At 49.7% G+C, this 13,968-nt stretch overlaps 2 protein-coding genes across 2 annotated transcripts in view; one reads left to right on the top strand and one right to left on the bottom strand.

Moving 5' to 3' along the window:
• Positions 1–9,034, bottom strand: part of LOC104987857 (chromosome unknown open reading frame, human C8orf22) — a 44,469-nt gene extending 35,435 nt beyond the window's left edge. Inside the window, exon 1 of the mRNA XM_010838943.1 lies at positions 8,066–9,034. The gene's annotated coding sequence lies outside the window, so the exon portion shown is untranslated. The remainder of the gene's footprint in view (positions 1–8,065) is intronic.
• On the top strand, positions 6,714–10,314 carry SNAI2 (snail family zinc finger 2). Its single transcript, XM_010838944.1, has 3 exons — positions 6,714–6,907; positions 7,595–8,140; positions 9,064–10,314. The coding sequence occupies exons 1-3, from the start codon at positions 6,829–6,831 to the stop codon at positions 9,243–9,245; spliced, it is 807 nt and encodes a 268-aa protein (XP_010837246.1). The 5' UTR covers positions 6,714–6,828; the 3' UTR covers positions 9,246–10,314.
• The last annotated feature ends 3,654 nt before the right edge of the window (positions 10,315–13,968 follow it).

Below are 13,968 nucleotides of genomic sequence, written 5' to 3'. Positions count from 1 at the left end.
ATGCTTGCTCCTTGGAAGAAAAGTTATGACCAACCTAGACAGCATATTAAAAAGCAGAGACATTACTTTGCCAACAAAGGTCCATCTAGTCAAAGCTATGGTTTTTCCAGTAGTCATGTAAGAGTTGGACTATAAAGAAAGCTGAGTGCCAAAGAATTGATGCTTTTGAACTTGGTGTTGGAAAAGACTCTTGAGAGTCCCTTGGACTGCAACGAGATCCAACCAGTCCATCCTAAAGGAAATCAGTCCTGGGTGTTCATTGGAAGGACTGATGCTGAAGCTGAAACTCCAATACTTTGGCCACCTGATGCAAAGAACTGACTTATTGGAAAAGACCCTGATGCTGGGAAAGATTGAAGGTGGGTGGAGAAGAGGACGACAGAGGATAAGACGGTTGGATGGCATCACCAACTCAATGATATGAGTTTGAGTAAACTCCAGGAGTTGGTGATGGACAGGAAGGCCTGGCATGCTGCAGTCCATGGGGTCACAATGAGTCGGACACAATGGAGCAACTGAACTGAACTGAACTGATTCCAAGTACAAAGGGAAAAAAGCAGCACAATCCTATCCTTAAAAAAGAATAAACAGCACATAGGTTGTTGTTCAGTCATTCGGTCGTGTCCGACTTTTTGCAGCTGCATGGACTGCAGAATGCCAGGTTTCCCTGTGCCTTACCATCTCCCGGAGTTTGTTCAAACTCATGTTCATTGAGTCAGTGATGCCATCCACCCATCTCGTCCTCTGCACATAGGACTGGCTTCCAAACTGGTTGGAATCAAGTGGGCAGTGCACTAAACTTTCTGTAGGGCCCTGCAGTCACTGGGCTTCCACCCCTGTGTGGAGGGGTTCAGCCCTGCCTCCTCCCAGTAGGTTTCTCTAGGGAGGGGCCCCCAGGGGTCTGCATTTGGGGAGCCTTCCTCACAGGGCACCTACCCACTTTCCTCCGTTGCTTAATCCTGGGGCATCATCCATGTTGACTTTCAACATCGTAGTGTCAAGTTGGGGCTTCCCTGAGGCTCAGGGGTGACACTCGCCAGCACGGAGTCTCCATTCTGACACAGCACGGCTTTGATCCATGTCATGGAGACAACAGGGACAGCCGACTCTGAGCCCTCCAGAATCAGGGACCTGGCCTCAGTCTACATGTTTAAAGGTCATGGCTACCAGGAACCCGTTTCCTTTCTCTTCCTTAGTGTAACTGGACAAATATACATCATCATCTTCTTAAGAACTGCGGGATGTTTATGTTGTACCAGGGGGTCAGCACGGTTGTAGGTGCCCGCAGGAGGGACTGAGTGGGGCTGGGGGGCCTGCCACACCCACGTGGCCAGTCCCATGAGAACACAGGTTTGTCCCGTGCTTTGGCAGGTGTCAGGGCAGAGGGACTATGTCCCCACCTCGGAGACAGCCCCATCCTCACGTGTCATGATATCCATGAGTATAACCTACTCATGAGACAGATCAGGCTGTTTGAAGTGCTCCCCCAAAACAGCTCAGTGTCCAGGGGCGTCTCCCTGCCAGTGACCATAAAGAGCAAACCAAAAACTGGAGTCTGGGAAGACCAGACTGAGCTGTGCTCCTTGTCCTGTAAGCTGCCCCTTACACAGAGGCTGTTCCGCTGGGGTGTGTGGGGTCCAAGTCCTCCTTCACACTCAGAACCCAAGTCCCTCTGCCCTCTCCTTCCACAAGTGAGGGTCTCTCCTGGGTGGAGGCACGACTGCCATCTCAGCGGCACCTGCTGTTTCCTGCAATCTCTGCATAGCGCCGGGACATCTGATGTGCAGGAGGAGAGGAGGTAACCGAAATTAACCATGCAGGTGGCATCCTCACAGAGGCATTGGGCTGGACCCCCTCCTGGGCGAGGGAGGACAGAGGAGGACAGGATGCTAAATGCACAGGAGTTCTGAAGTTGAGGATCATTCTTTCTATTGTGATGCCTTTAAATGCTTTGGAGGAGGGTCTGCAGATGAATCACATCCCAGCATAAGGTGGCCTGGCTCCTGGCACCGTGGAGACCCCTGTGCGTGCCTTATCTGGAGACCAGCAGCATCAGATCTAATCCCAGTGAGGCTGAGAAGGTGCACACCTGGGAAGGGCCACACCTCACCTTCTTGGCCAAGGGCCAAGGGGAAGTCCTGCCTCGGACCCCCAGTTCCCGTGCTTCAGCCCCTCCCACACTCAGTTCCCAGTCCCAATGCGAGGTTTCCTCATGATAGCCCAGATCAACCACAATCACCCTGCTCACCAACATGTAAGGGATATAACGCATCTGTAAACACCACCTGTGTTTCTACAAACCAAGTAAGCCATCGTTAATTCAGAATAGAGTTTTTTAAAAAGTCAGGGTTTAAATAACAGTCTCCTGAAATTGGGGCAATTACAAAATGAGGTCAAGTTCCTGTCCTGGGTGTGCAGACTGTTGGCCCACCATCAGGAGGTGACAGGCTTTGCTAGAGTCTAAAAAGGAAAGCAGACACTCACCAGCAGGGGTCGCTGTGCACCCACAGATCTCGGAGCCGCGGAGCGGAGGAAAAACACCCTCTCTGCAGTCTTTCCTGTTTCTCTAACTGCAGAGTCCACAAGTACAAAGAGGACACCGGGGGCCCGGATGTCTGACCTTGAATGACACAGTAACCGCGGGGCAGCCGCCAGAGGCAAGAGGGACTCGAAAACCGTAGCTGGAAATGAGGCTCAGAATCCAAGGGATTCAACACAAAATGCATCTCACGCTGCCCCCACGCTCAGCAAGATTTTCTGTTTGGTATCAGATGTACAGCATTTGTGGTGTCTCCTGACCACATCAGAGCCAGATGGACACACACAGAACCTGTGGCTGGGAGACTGGCATTGGAGGCCCCGGACACCCAGGAAGGACGAACACCGACATACCACACAGGACAGAGTTCCCAGACAGCATGCTTCCCCATGGTTCCTTACCCCGGCTCTCCCTTGCACGCGCACACACACACAGGCTCACGCTGACGTCCCTGAGCAGACACACATGTGTACCTGAGTTCCATCCACGTCCCTGGAGGAAAGGGACCCTGCTTGTCACGAAGCTCAGAACATCTTAGCAGAACCCGACACACACTCTGATTGTCTCCCTTCTGCCTTGGGAAATATTTGTCCCCACATCACCATAAAAGAAATAAAGGAAGAGTACCAAACATAATTTACAGACAGAGACACCCAGGAACCCAAGGGAACGTTTACTTCTCTTTCAGGCGCTGGTTGACTTTACCTGAAGCTGAGTTCCATCATGAGTTAGAACAACACATACACATACATCTGTGTACAAACACAGACACACACAACACCATGAGGCCGCTCACGTTTGTCATTCAAACTTCAAAGTTCAGTATCACGACCACTTTGTTACTGTCTAAATAGTTAAGAAGTTAGCTGCACGCTCTAATATTCTCTGGATATCACAGTCAAACCAGTGACATTCCGTGACTGCATGTTTTTCAACAGAGGTAATCCCGCCCCCACCCACACCAGGGTAATGGCCCAAACTGAAGTCAGAAAAGACGCCATGGTCTCAGGAGCTGGTTCTCTGCCTTGGCTGAGCTGTGGCTTCTTCTGGAGCTGGAATCACTCCGTTTCCTTAGCTCAGTATCTGTACTGCTGCTCCCATACCTGAGGACCTACCTGCGCACAAATCTTCCTGCAAAGTACACAAACCTGAGATGCACTCCCAAACTTTATGCATTTACTTTATTCCCCGAGTTGGCAAGGCGAGAATATGTCTTTCACAGAAAAGCCTGGGTCTGGGAGAAACCCCAGTGGTACAGGGAGCCGTGGGAAAGGGGTGGGCCCCCACGAGGTCACAGAGTTGTCTACAAGTCTTCTCCATCAGCTTCTTCAGAAAACAGAGCAAAGGAGAGACTGCCTGCTAGGCCACATCAGGTCCTGCCTGATAAACTTCGTGATGAGTAAGGACCCAGGTGATGTGGGCCTCCCCACAGATCACAGGTAAGGCGAGGTACTCCTGCCAGTGGGACTCAGCCACAGGGCGGGTATTGTTAGAGCCCCACTTCCTCCAGGAGAACAGAGATTCTCTGGGCAGTTGGGGCCAGGGAGCCCTGACACTGCCCTCGGACCATCCACCCGGCCCTCACGTCTCTGCCCCACAGTGGGCTGAGCCTTGTCCCCACTTTGTCCCTTGTCAGGAGGGCACACCTGTGCCCCCAGCTACTCCCTGGCTGGGCTGCGAGTCAGTAACATCTCAGGACAAGTGTCCTTCCTCACTGTTCCTGGCCACCTGAGCCATCAGCCCAGGACTGGTTTCTTGCAGAACAGGACCCAGGTTGGGAGTGTGCTGCCCCAATGACACGTGTAAGCCAGGGGTCCTTGCCTCCATGCAGGGCTCTGTGCTGGGCAGTGACCGCCCCAGTATCATGTGTAAGCCAGGGGTCCGTGCCTCCATGCAGGGCTCTGTCCTGGGCAGTCACTGCCCCCACGTGGAAGCCAGGGGTCCATGCCTCCATGCAGGGCTCTGTCCTGGGCAGTGACTGGGCCAGTTTCTGGCCCACAGGAGAGGAACTTCCACAGGTCTGAGCAGAATCCCTGAAGTGGGTCTTCTTGAGGGGGGGTGTCCCAATGGTCCCCTCCATCCTGCCATCCTCACCAGCCCCAGGGTGTTTCAGCGGGGCACCTGTGCCCTGACTCACCTGGGGCTGGCCCTTCCTGCAGCAGAGCGGACCTCACACGGGCCTGGCAGACCTGTGCGAGAACAAGCCTCAGACAGGCTCCTGACACCCTTGCCGCCCGGCAGGCGCGGGAACACGTCCCGACTCTGCCCGATGTCCACGTGATGAGGCATCTGTAACCCAGATTCAAGGGTTTTCCCTTGAGTGAAATACTGTTCAACTCTTAGAGCAGATTGTTCACATACACACTTAAGCAGGTCATCCTGTGCCGTAATTATCAACCAACAAACAAACACCAGAATGCCTCCAGCCCCCTCACTGTGCTGAGCAGACTCTGGGTGGAGCTGAAGGAGGAAGTCAGTGCATTGGCATCTGGGTTTTCTCAAGGGGGTCGCGTCCCTGAGAAAGTGCCTCCTGCAGGAAACGGGCTGGGAGGGGCGAGAAGAGCTCCTTTCCCAATAAACTGGCCAATCTGAAATCAAAGTGCTAGTCTCTCAGTTGAGTCCAACTCTTTGAAACCCACCCCATGGATTGTAGCCTGCCAGGCTCCTCTGTGCATGGAATTCTCCAGGCAAGAATACTGGAGTGAGTAGCCACTCCCTCACAAAACAGAAGTTCGGAAAGTTGCTCTGGGTTTATCCTGCAGTTCACAGTTTGTGGAGGACTCTGATGCATATTCATATTTTCCTGGCACCCATGAAAACTGCTTCTTTCAACATAAAGGTTCATCTAAATTCCTTTCTCTGGTGTTTGAACCAGTGACTGTTGGGAGGAAGGTAAAGGGATCCTCCACAATAGCGAGGCAGCTGGGGCCCCGCCCTCCCTGCCGCCTCACCGCAAGATTAAGAAGTTATGTGCCAGACATGCGCCTTCCTCTTGCAAGTCTTGACTTCAACTGTTATTTTTCCACTTGTTTTTTTTTTTTTTTTCTCCTAGCACCTGTTCGAATCAAGGGTAGAGTGGTCTGATTGCAAATTTGTTCTTTCCTTAATTTTAAAGCAAGAGGTGGAAAGGAGAAGAGATGCTTGAAAACATGGTTGAAATGTCGTTTTTACAACCAGCCACTCTAGTGTATTTTTAGACTCAATACCGTACACAAAATCAAGGTGTTTCTGCTAGTTGCCCGGCTAGTATAGAAACTTAACCAAGCGCTACAGAGGAGGCACCCTTTCCTTAAAAACGCCACACAGGAGAGTGGCAGAGAGATGATGCGGTGACTTTATACTGAAAAAGGCACCACAGAAAGCAAATAAATGTTTGAAACTATTATCCCTAAGGGCCCATTCACGCTTTTTTCCATTTAAAAAAAAAAAAACCACCTAGTGATGCATGATAAGATAGAAGCGCTTCTCAGAGGCCTCTGGGAGAGCGTTCCAGATTCCCACGACAGGGACCTTAGTTCATCCTTCCCTCTCATCCTGGGGTCCCGCTTCTCCCTGGACGTGGGTCCTTCGGGGGCCACAAAGCGCTTCTTTCAAGCCCCGATGTTAACAAGTGACACGACCGCTTTATTTCCCGAGGAAGCGCCCTCCTACCCCCAGCCGCCGGGACACGAAGCGCATCCCCAGCGCGCGAAGCGGACGGGTCTCGACCCGGGCTGCCCCCTTGCAGGCCCGCGGCTCACTCACTGGGGCTTTGTCCTCGCCGCTACCTTCCTTTTTCAAAAGCCAGGAGTGAATTGCTCTGTCCCTGTGCGCGCCAAAGCTCTCCAAAGCCGCGAGGCTCCGGGAGCCCAGAGCCCAGCCTTCCCAGCCGGCGCGGAACCCGCACCTGAAAGCCAGGCCCGGCGGCGGACCCAGCGCGCCCGGGGCAAGGACGCCCGGCTCTGCGCTCAGGAAGGAAAACGACCTCTCCCGAAAAGACTGAAGCACTTTTTTCCTCTCCACTGAAAGCCCGGGGCACAGCCCATTTTGAACCAGAATAATTTAGTCTGACAACAGATTCCTCCTCTGCTCACAGCTGGCCCAGAGGGAGGAGCTGAAATCTGAACCTCTCGGCTGTGATTGGACCCTTCTCGCGAAAGAGAGGAAAAAAAGGCCTCCCCGCCGCCACCGCGGGCTCAGTCCGCGAGGAGCCCGCGACCTGGCGGCGCCGCGCGCGCACCTGCGGGGCAGAGATGCTGTAGGACCGCGCGCCCCGCGCCCAGCGCTCCGCGCCCCGCGCCGCCGCCAGGATGCCGCGCTCCTTCCTGGTCAAGAAGCATTTCAACGCCTCCAAGAAGCCCAACTACAGCGAGCTGGACACACACACAGGTAAGGGAAGGCCAGATGTCCGCATCTCAGTCTGTAAATAGGTAACGACAGGGGTGTGCCGCCGCTCGACTTTGATACTAAAGAGCAGGACACCCAGGCTGTCTGCTCCCGAAAGAGCGGTCCTTCCTCAGATCGTTCGGGCTCGGGTTTAATTCAAAACTTCCACACTCTGAGCTGGCGAGGAGAACTTCCCTGGGCTCTTGCGACGTCACGTTCCGCAGCGTGTACATACTTGCATAATGAGGACGTGGAGGCTGGGTGAGGCAGTGCGTGAACGTTGAATTATTGCCTTTTTCATGTAATAAGGCTCCTTTCCTCCAGAAAGAGGCTTGATTTACGCCAATCCTTGTACTTACCGGCGTGAGCCAAGCAAGCAGCCCACGCATAAGATGGAAGAGAACTTTTCTGTATCTTTAGAAAGTGGGTAGGTTTCCCTCTGCGCTCGCTGGTCGCAGGGCTGGGCAGCCCCCCACACTCGCTCGTATGCGGGGCCAGGGATTGGGGGGTGCACAAATAAGCCTTAAGCGCAGTGACCGCGAGCAGCAGCGGCGGAATACTTATGTCCTCCCAGCGCCTGACTGCTCCTGGGGAGTCTGTCTCCTCGTTCCCTGCGCGTGCAGCCTGGCTCTTCTCTGCGCTTTCACGGTGCCCTCTGTCTCACGCCCCGCTCCTCTCCTCTCTCCGCAGTGATTATCTCCCCATGTCTCTACGAGGGCTACCCCGTGCCTGTCATCCCACAGCCGGAGGTCCTCAGGTCGGGAGCCTACAGCCCCATCGCCGTGTGGACCACCGCCTCTCCCTTCCACGCCCCGCTGCCCGCTGGCCTCTCCCCTCTGTCCGGATACCCCGCATCCTTGGGGCGCGTGAGTCCCCCTCCTCCGTCCGACACCTCATCCAAGGACCACAGCGGCTCCGAGAGCCCCATTAGCGACGAAGAAGAAAGGCTACAGTCCAAGCTTTCAGACCCCCACGCCATCGAAGCTGAAAAATTTCAGTGCAATTTATGCAATAAAACCTATTCGACCTTCTCAGGGCTGGGCAAACACAAGCAGCTGCACTGTGACGCCCAGTCCAGGAAATCCTTCAGCTGTAAGTACTGTGACAAGGAATACGTGAGCCTGGGCGCCCTCAAGATGCACATTCGGACGCACACCTTACCTTGTGTCTGCAAGATCTGCGGCAAGGCGTTCTCCAGACCCTGGTTACTGCAAGGACACATCAGAACTCACACTGGTAAGAGAAACACATAGTCAGGGTGTCGCCGTCCAGCAGAAGGAAGCTCTGGGCTGGCTGTCCGATTTGCCTTAAGTGGTGACACAGTACTTTTGATGATGTATGTTCGGTTTTAGGTACTTCCTGACGACTCAAAAAGTCGTCAGAGCACAAAGGACTCTACTGCTTGCTAACAGCCTCTGCTCCCGAGACTGCAAACAGCATTTAGACTTTGGAAAGTTAGATTCAGGAGGTTTGGTCTCAAAGATCAGTTAGCAAATCAGGAGAGATGTGCTTGGACGTGTGTTCAGTTAAACGTCTCCCAATGATTAGCAAATACGGATGTTGTTCTCCCAATCAATTGATTAGGCAGACAGACCGATGAAATTTTTGGTTCTTGGGTTTTTGTTAGCTACATTCTTGCCGTGCTGTCTCTCACCCACAGCAAGTTGGATAGTGAGAGCTGAATTTGCTTTCCGTTGTTTGCTTTTGTTTTGTTTTTGCTGCTGAGTTTTCTATTCCTAGCACAAAATCACCCTGCCAGGAGCGGGGGCACTCACCCAGGCTTAGTCATAATACAGAAGGAGGGAAAAGGGGAACTGTTGGGAAACCTGGGGAGGAGCTGGCCGTTAGCTGCACCTGCCGAAGAAGAGAGCTTGAACAAGCCAAGTCCTAGGACGACAGGAATTATTTCTGCAGGACTGGCAGCAGCAATTATATATTTTTTTAATTTTTTAAATTGTATTTTTTTTTAAGTGCAACTTTCACATTTGTCTTAAAGGGCCAGACATTGAAACAAATATTAAGGGGGATTTGAATCAAGTTTTGCTCCTTCTCATGCTTTTGGCAAAGTGTGAAGATTGCTCGTAAGCCTCTTCTGGATCTGCATTTCCTCTGAAAACACTGACCATCTTTCTTTCTCCCCACCCCGCCCCACCCCCCAGGGGAGAAGCCTTTTTCCTGCTCTCACTGCAGCAGGGCCTTCGCAGACAGGTCCAACCTGAGGGCTCACCTGCAGACGCACTCGGACGTCAAGAAATACCAGTGCAAGAGTTGCTCCAAAACCTTCTCGCGGATGTCCCTCCTGCACAAGCACGAGGAGTCTGGCTGCTGTGCGGCGCACTAGTGACACAGCCCCTGTTTACTCGTGCAGACGCCTTTCTTGTTCACTTGTCACGCATTTTACTTGTCCCTCCACCTCTGAGCGACAAGTAAAAGTCCTAAGGCATTTTGTCTTGTGCTGACAAACCCGAATAATATGTATAGACACACACACACACACACACACACAGCTGCCAGGGCAGGGGATTCCATGTGCATCAGATTAATCCTTTCCATGTGAAATTTAAAATGACCGTGTATTTACTGACCGTTAGATGGAGAGGATAAAAGACAAGAATCTTGCTCTTCTGAGATGAAGCAAAAAGCACATTGCATCTTTCCTTACTAAGAAAGAATGCAAAGATTTACTTTGCTGCCAAAGCATTTCAACTGAAAAGAACAGTGTTGCCTTGTACGGGATTTGTAATAGATTTTCCTATAGGACAAGAATCTGCCAGACACTATCTCAGGTGCCTTATAAAGTATTCCAAGTTCACTTTATTACATGTGTCATGTCTGGTCACCATCCTTGAACTGAAGCCTACTTTGTTACCTGTCGTACTTTAAACTTTGTTTTTGAGGGAGAGAGGGAGAAGGAAATAGAGAAAGAACAAGAAGGAAAAACACAAGAGAATGTATTAAAAGTGTTTTTTTCTTCTTTTTTGGCCAATAAATAGTATGTGCCTTTGGGAGTCGGGAAAGACTATTTTGAACATTCCTGGTGCATACTCCATGTCTTATGTTTTAAAAGATTTTTAATGATTTTCTAAAATCAACTAAAGATGGGAATAAGTGCAACAAAGGATTTTTAGAAACTCTGTGATGTACTTAAACAACTTTAAATGCATACAACAAATGCAATCCACAACTGCACCCCTTCTAGCTGTCTTTTTAGTTAACTGTATAGTTGATGAGTCCATGTAAATTTGTGTTTATTTTTATATGATTGAATGAGTTTTGTATGAAAGTGAAAAGTTGTCTATAGCCAATGCCTATAAACAACCTGAAGACTTGTGAAATTTACATTTCTTTTAAAAAAAAAAAACAGTTTTCAAGGTTCTTTTTTACAATAAACATTTTTGATTTAAAATCTATTGTTTGTATGCTCTCAGAAACTTTACTTACTTCATAATTAGTTCAAACAACTATATAAAGAGCTGCTTCTTTTGTTAATAAGAGATAAAGTGAATGGTGTTCATTATGAATATCAACTGTTAGTTTATGTGTTCGATTATAGTAAAGCCAGTAATTTTTTTTTACTCTTAAGATAATACTGTTACATTCAGAAAGATAACATCTTACTGGGAGTTTGTTAGCATGCCTCTTTAACAAAAATCACACTTTCTGAGTGCTAAGAATATTTACCTTACTGATAGTCAAGAATATCTTTCAAAACTTTTTATTTTTGATGACTTTGATTGTGTTGGCTTTATGAAATCAAATTATAGTCACTGGTTATAATTAATGTCTGCCACCAGAACAGTTTAAGGACTTTAAAAGAAATGTCATTAATGATATATAAGAAGAAAAATAGAGCATCTGCATGAAAAGATCAGGAAAAAGATTTATTTATAGTAGTAGACTTATAAATTACACAGGTTGGAAAATTAAGTCATTCAAAGAAAGCCCCACATCTAGTGGGTTAAGATAATCAGCAGTCTGACAAGTGCATGGCTAAGAAAGAGAAGATCGGGGTTTGTTTTTATGGTATTTTGAAGAGGCCCCCACTCAAACCCACCTACAAGCACATGCTTACCAAACACAGTGGACTGGCTCACAATCAGGATGCTAAACCACCGTCACAGGCGCTGTGACAGTCACCACCCCATGTATTTAAATCCAGACTCAAACCCATGTTGAGCAGGGTTCCTGCCACCATTAATCACGTCTCTCTGGTTTGCTCAGAACTCAAAGAATTATTTTTCCTTCTAATGTCCTTGTGATACAAACAAAAGCCAGAACCAGTATCTCAAAGACATTAGCAATACCAACATATCCCCTAGATGTTCAGATACATCCCCATGTATGTTACATTTAAGATTTAGCCGACATATAAAAAGAGAGTGTGTTGACCAAAAAACCCCTCAATTTCATATTGTTTAATTTTTTCTTATCTCAGGACATAGCTCTCAAAAGCAAAATTATTTGAAGAGCAATTTATAAATGTAACAGCGATGGCTGCTGTCTTATCTGGGGCATTCTCAAGTCAAGAAAAGACTGCTTTAGTTTGTGTATGTGGTGTATAAACGATGCCCGGAAGCTTGCAGGCCAGGTAATAAGTAGAAATGTCTCACAAGGACACGTGTAAGTGAGGCAGGCAGCATCATTGTGGCCTTATCGTTGGTCCTCCCAGAACCACATGACTCGCTTTCCTTTCCTGTCTGTAGATCTGCTGGCATCTCCTTTCCTGGTGTACAAAACACAAACATTATTTTCTAAGGGGAAAAGCTATTCCTTCGTTTAATTTCCTAGTGAAGAATTACTGGTAATATGTTTGCAATATTATATACTTTTTGCAGTACATATAAAATGTGTATTTCTGCTTTGTCCTCACAATTTTCATTCCATTCATGATTTAAATATTCTACTTTCATTAATGTCATGAGTTTGAAGTACAGTACATCAATTAGATATTGAGATTTTCTATAGGCATAACTCAGTAATTTTTTAGAATTTTCAGCTTTTCTATGAGGTCTTTGCACATCCTGTAATACATAAGACCTGGTTTGGATGTCACATACTTTGAATACTTCCCCAAATTCGATCTTTCTGAAAGAGTTGTATCATTTACAATGTGGTGCTAATCTCCCTGAAGGGCGGTTTCTCGAAACCTTTTTCCCTCACTAGACAGAGCACCTTAAAATAAACTCACAGCAGCCAGTACATTGTCTAGAACACAGACATTAATGCATGTTTGTTGAATGAATAAGTGAATTAAAATAATAGAAATTGGTGAAAATGGCCTGCAGACCTAAAATACATTTAACATATTTCCCTTTACTGCAAAAAGTCTTGATAATCTTTGAGAGATCCTCTAGGCAAATGTGCTGGTGAGTCTCCTAACTTAGTGATGCCAGCCTCCCGCCAACAGGGCAGATGCTTCAAACAGGGGATAAGGGGCAAGTGCACCTGGACCAGGTTTGATGGACTTTCTGAGAACCTGAGCTTTGAAAACTATGGTTTCAATAAACAGGATGTGTTCTAAGGAGCCTACTCAGGATCCATCCTTGTTCCCTATAGTACGAGACAGAGTGGCACAGTAGGAGGAGTCCCAGCTTTTATTTTCAGCTTATATGTTTATATTATTGGTTTTATGTCCTTCTGCAACCTAACCCCTCGGCACCCCGTTTCCTGAAGTTTCAAGGAGGATGAGACCCGCGGGGTCACAACCGCGGCCCGACAGTCTCGGGCACGGTGTCCGCAGTGCTCCCACTCCACACACAGCCAAACCTGCTCCCTGCTCAGATGTCCCTCACCCGGTCACCTCCAGTGGCCACAGTGTCTCTGTGCAGCTGGTCTTTTACGGCTACAAAGATTAAACTCCGAGTTTGGAAAACGGAGCCAGGGCAGCAGAGGTCACAAGCTGCAGAACTGAAATCCAAACCCGAATTCTGCAGCTTTCCAGACCTGCTTCTTCCGCTGCCCTTGGGAGGAAGGGCCTCTGGAGCACCCGGGTCGTGGGCACCCGTGTCACAGGCACACGGCAGGCAGAGGCCTCTGGAAGCCCAAGAGGACGTGCTCCTAGATCACACAGCGCAGGGCTGAGCTCAGGAACCATCGTAACTCGGGGATTACACAATCACGTCCAACAATCTCCAGAGGCATTTCCCAACTCGGCTGGAGAAGCCCTGTTGGCCCCACTTCCTGCAGGGCCGCCTGGCAGGGCCCGCTCCCCACGGCTCCCCTGCGCCCTCCTGGGGCCACGAGCCACTTCCTCCCCCCACCCCCACCCTGGCAAGCTGGAAGGCAGCTGGTCTCCATCCTCGGCCGTTAACACTTCATCTTCTGAAGGCCACTACGGCTCCCTCTCACACCCACACTCCTCACCCGGCTTTTATCTCCAGAGACAACAAGGCTTCCAAGGCAAACATCCTTTCTTTCACCACTAAACTGTGGACACTCCAGGGTAATGAGGCAATTATAATTGTGAAAAGTCGAAGGCTTCCCTGGCTGACATCCACTTCCAAGGAGTTGCTCCTAGTTTAGATACGGGAAGTGTTCTGAGCAAAACTCACTTACGAATGAGTGTCCTGTCATCACGGGGAGCAAGGATTCTCGAGTGAGACGGCTTTTCTCTCCTTCTTATCTTCCCACCGGGGGCAGATGGAGAGCAGAAAGACTCCCCTCACCTGAGACAGACACACACAGAGGGGAAAATCCTCTCGTTTCATTTGCATTGGTAGAAGTACATGTCCACAAACACAGGGCCTGAGCTCTGGGCTAAGTGAGGGCCGGCCCCTCAGGCCTCCAGGAAGTAATCATTACCCTGTGGACGGCGTGCACGGAAAAAGCAGCGAGCCTGGCAGGACTTCCGCCCTGGCCCCCAGCCAGACCCCAGACAATGAGCGATCAGCAGAGGAAACGGCCCCGCATCCCTGGCCTGGGACCCCAGAGAGGCCGGCAGGGTATTTATAGCCGTGAGTGGGAAGGCTGCTGCCCACAGGAGCCGGTGCACTGGTACAGCCTATGCACTCGCTCACTGAGGTAGGCTCCTCTGCTTAAGATCCACTCAGCCAGTTGTTTGGGAG

Source organism: Bison bison, unplaced genomic scaffold (genome assembly GCF_000754665.1).
Source record: "Bison bison bison isolate TAMUID 2011002044 unplaced genomic scaffold, Bison_UMD1.0 scf7180017864108, whole genome shotgun sequence".
In the NCBI taxonomy this organism is placed as follows: Eukaryota; Metazoa; Chordata; class Mammalia; order Artiodactyla; family Bovidae; genus Bison; species Bison bison.
The sequence above is the reverse complement of the archived record's forward strand: the minus strand, read 5'-3'. Positions and strand labels throughout refer to the sequence as shown.

What these genes read in the sequence shown, in the direction of transcription:
- SNAI2 (XM_010838944.1), top strand. Translation starts at nt 6,829, where the DNA reads ATGCCGCGCTCCTTCCTGGTCAAGAAGCATTTCAACGCCTCCAAGAAG. An exon ending in CGAGCTGGACACACACACAG is followed by an intron (nt 6,908 to 7,594) that starts GTAAGGGAAGGC and finishes CTCTCTCCGCAG; the next exon opens with TGATTATCTCCCCATGTCTC. An exon ending in ACACATCAGAACTCACACTG is followed by an intron (nt 8,141 to 9,063) that starts GTAAGAGAAACA and finishes CCCACCCCCCAG; the next exon opens with GGGAGAAGCCTTTTTCCTGC.